This window comes from Mandrillus leucophaeus, unplaced genomic scaffold, assembly GCF_000951045.1.
Source record: "Mandrillus leucophaeus isolate KB7577 unplaced genomic scaffold, Mleu.le_1.0 Scaffold137, whole genome shotgun sequence".
In the NCBI taxonomy this organism is placed as follows: domain Eukaryota; kingdom Metazoa; phylum Chordata; class Mammalia; order Primates; family Cercopithecidae; genus Mandrillus; species Mandrillus leucophaeus.
The window spans coordinates 2,201,231-2,204,691 of record NW_012101332.1 but is presented as its reverse complement, the minus strand read 5'-3'; the positions used below and the strand labels follow the sequence as shown (position 1 = coordinate 2,204,691).

At 53.0% G+C, this 3,461-nt stretch overlaps 1 protein-coding gene across 1 annotated transcript; it reads right to left on the bottom strand.

The window, feature by feature from the left end:
• Positions 1–550: 550 nt before the first annotated feature.
• Positions 551–2,902, bottom strand: IFNL1 (interferon, lambda 1). Its single transcript, XM_011973361.1, has 5 exons — positions 2,639–2,902; positions 2,346–2,423; positions 1,116–1,265; positions 927–1,010; positions 551–832 (listed from the first exon to the last, which is right to left on the bottom strand). The coding sequence occupies exons 1-5, from the start codon at positions 2,807–2,809 to the stop codon at positions 707–709; spliced, it is 609 nt and encodes a 202-aa protein (XP_011828751.1). The 5' UTR covers positions 2,810–2,902; the 3' UTR covers positions 551–706.
• Between the last annotated feature and the right edge of the window lie 559 nt (positions 2,903–3,461).

Below are 3,461 nucleotides of genomic sequence, written 5' to 3'. Positions count from 1 at the left end.
CTCCTCTCCTCTCCTCTCCTCTCCTCTCCTTAGACGGAGTTTCATTCTTGTTGCCCAGGCTGGAAGGCAATGGTGTGATCTTGGCTCACCGCAACCTCCACCTCCCAGGTTTAACTGATTCTCCTGACTCAGCTTCCCAAGTAGCTGGGATTACAGGGGCATGCCACAACTCCTGGCTAATTTTTGTATTTTTAGTAGAAACAGGATTTCACCATGTTAACTAAGCTGGTCTCAAACTCCTGACTTCAAGTGATCTGCCTGCCTCAGCCTCCCAAAGTGCTGGCATTACAGGTGTGAGCCACCATGCCTGGCAGTGCACACACATACTTGCACACATGTGGGCATGAACATGCACAGTTACGCATCTTTGGTTAGATTCAAGTTTGGGTAGACACTCATTTACATACAAATACACACACAGTCACAGAAGTCAGGCACACACAAATATACACAATCAGTCACAAATTTTGCCTGCATCACACAGACATCCACACCCAGTCACAGACCCACAATCGCACACACACTCAAGGATTCACCTATCACAGAAGGTTCCAATTCCTTGTTGTTTATTCGTGCATAATGTATAAAAGTAAAACAATAAACTCAGTCCTATGTCTCAGTCAGGGCTATAGCTTCATAAATAAAGGGTGAGAGGAAATAATTTAAGGAAGGAGTAGGGCTCAGTGCATAAATAAGGTGTGGGGTGTCAGGTGGATTCGGGGTGGGTTGACGTTCTCAGACACAGGTCCCCATTGGCGACACATGTCAGGTCCCGTATAAGTAGGCGGAAGAGGTTGAAGGTGACAGACGCCTCAAGGCAGCCAGGGGACTCCTGTAGGGGAGGAGGGGATGGGTCACGGGCTGTCCAGGGTCTGGGCTCCTATTGGCTCCTCAGACCCTGGTCCTTCTCTTCCTGGGTTGCTCACCTTTTCGGGGGCCTCCTGGAGCCGGTGTAGCCAGTGGTGGAGGCGGCCCCGGGTCCTGGGCCCTGCTGTGGGCTGAGCCTGGATCTGTGGGCAGAGGAGGGCGGTGTGTGAGGCGGAGCCTGAGCCACCACAGGGGAAGGATGCTGCTCAGAACTCACAGACCTAAGTGCCCAGGCCCGGATGACTCACACAGGCCTGGAGCTGGGAAAGGATGTGCTGCAGGGTGTGAAGGGGCTGGTCTAGGACGACCTCTAGGGTCGAGTCAGTGTCAGCGGCAGCCTCCAGAACTTTCAGCGTCAGGGCCAGCTCAGCCTCCAAGGCCCCGGGGCGCTCCCTCACCTGAGGAGAGGTGAAAAAGAGCATGTGAGGGAGAACAGGCAAGAAGACCCAGTTAGTGGGGACAGGTAGGCAATCCTGGGGAAGGACGGTGACACAGTGCATGTGGTGGGGACAGGTGAGGGGTCTGGGGAGAAGGAGGCAGGAGGGGGAAGACTTGAGGAAGGATACAGGGGAGGCAGGATGGTCAAGGAGGCAGGTGAGGGGATAAGTGAAATGGAGACAAATGAAAGGGGACTTACGGGGGTCACAGAGGTTCCCTGGGACAGGGTGGAGACGGGTGAGGAGAAAGCAGGTTGGGGCGCAGTGAGAGAGGGACAGTTGCATGCACAGAGAAGAAGGGTGGGGACAGGTGTGGTGGCTGATGCCTGTAATCCCAGCACTTTGGGAGGCCGAGGCAGGTGGGTCACCTGAGGTCAGGAGTTCGAGACCAGCCTGGCCAACATGGTGAAACCCTGTTTCTACTAAAAATACAAAAATTAGCTGGGCATCATGGCACATGCTTGTAATCGCAGCTACTCAGGAGGCTGAGGCAGGAGAATCGCTTGAACCCGGAAGGAGGAGGTTGCAGTGAGCCAAGATCATGCCACTGCACTCCAGCCTGGGCGACAGAGCAAGACTCTGTCTCAAAAAAAAAAAAAAAAAAAAAAAAAAAAAAAAGAAGGGTGGATGGAGGGGAGCATGAGCTGGATGAATGTCAGTGAAAGATGATGAGGGACAGGTGACAGGGGCGGGTGAGAGGGAAAGGGAGTCAGTGTTGGGAACAGACGGGGAAGTGGAGCAGGATGAAAGGCATAGGCGGGGGACAGACTGGGGACATTTGGGAGAGAAATGAAGAGTGAGAGTGGAAGTGACAGGGACAGGTGAGTGAGCTAGGGCAGTGGGGCCAACGGGAGATGATAGAAGGGACCCAGGGGAAGGACAGAGTCAAGAGAGCTGTTGAGAAGTGGCAAGGGCACAGGACAGGTGAGGAGAGGTCCAAGACAGTGAAGGACAAGGGAGACAAAGAAAGCTAAGGGGCCACTTAAGGAGAGAGGGGAAAGGGTCAAGGGAAGGGTGAAGGGGGCCTGACTTCCAACTCACCTGGAGAAGCCTTAGGTCCCAATTCCCGGGGAAGACAGGAGAGCTGCAACTCCAGTTTTTCAACTTGAGTGACTCTTCCTAGAGAGTAAGGGCAGGGGTTAGCTCACAGCAGGATGGCTGGAAGCTAGCTTCTAGCAGCAAGGATGAAGTTAGCCTGACAGCATAGGTTTAACCCAGTGCAGAAAGGATAGAGGTTCACCATAGTTGGAAGGCTAGAGGCTAGCCCACGGTAGCAGGGCAGTAACTGGGACACCTGTAGAAGTGGAGGTTAGCCCCTAGCAACAGGAACTCACCAAGGCGTCCCTGGCCTTCTTGAAGCTTGCCAACTCCTGCGGTGACAGAGATTTGAACCTGCCAATGTCGCAGCCCTTCCCAGTTGTGGTGGGCTTGGAAGTGGGGACAGGGCCTGCCACGGCCAAGCCTAGCACCAAAGTCACCAGCACCACGATCCAAGCTGCAGCCATGGCTAAATCGCAACTGCTTCCCCAGCGGCATGGCTCTCTGCTTTTTAGCCGGGCAAAATGAGCAATCCACGATGATGTGTGTAAAGTGAAAAGGTAATTGGAAATGAGAATTTCCACTTTGACTTCAGAGGCATGAGTGGGTGGGGCCAGTCTGGGAGCCTGGTGAGGGAACAGGTGTGGGCGGGGCCAAGTGAGCTGGGAGCTGCATCAAGAAGGAAAGAGAAACTGAAATCCTTAGAACTCTCTGGGCAGCTTTCAGTCAAATGGCCTTGAGAAGTCCCTGACGGAGGCTGAGATTAGGGATAAGGCTACCTGAATGGCAGGGAGAAAGCTTCTTTTTTATTCTAAATTAGCCAGGAGTGGTGGCAGGCACCTGTGGTCTCAGCTACTCAGGAGGCCGAGGCATGAGAATCGCTTGAATCCGGGAGGCGAGGTTGCAGTGAGCAAAGATCATGCCACTGCACTCCAGCCTGGGCAACAGAGTGAGATTCTGTTTCAAAAAACAAAACAAAACAAAAAAAACCTAGTTTTTTATTTTATTATTATTATTATTTTTTGAGATGGAGTTTTGCTCTTGTTGCCCAGGCTGGAGTGCAATGGTGCAATCTTGGCTCACTGCAACTTCTGCCTCCCAGGTTCAAGCGATTCTCCT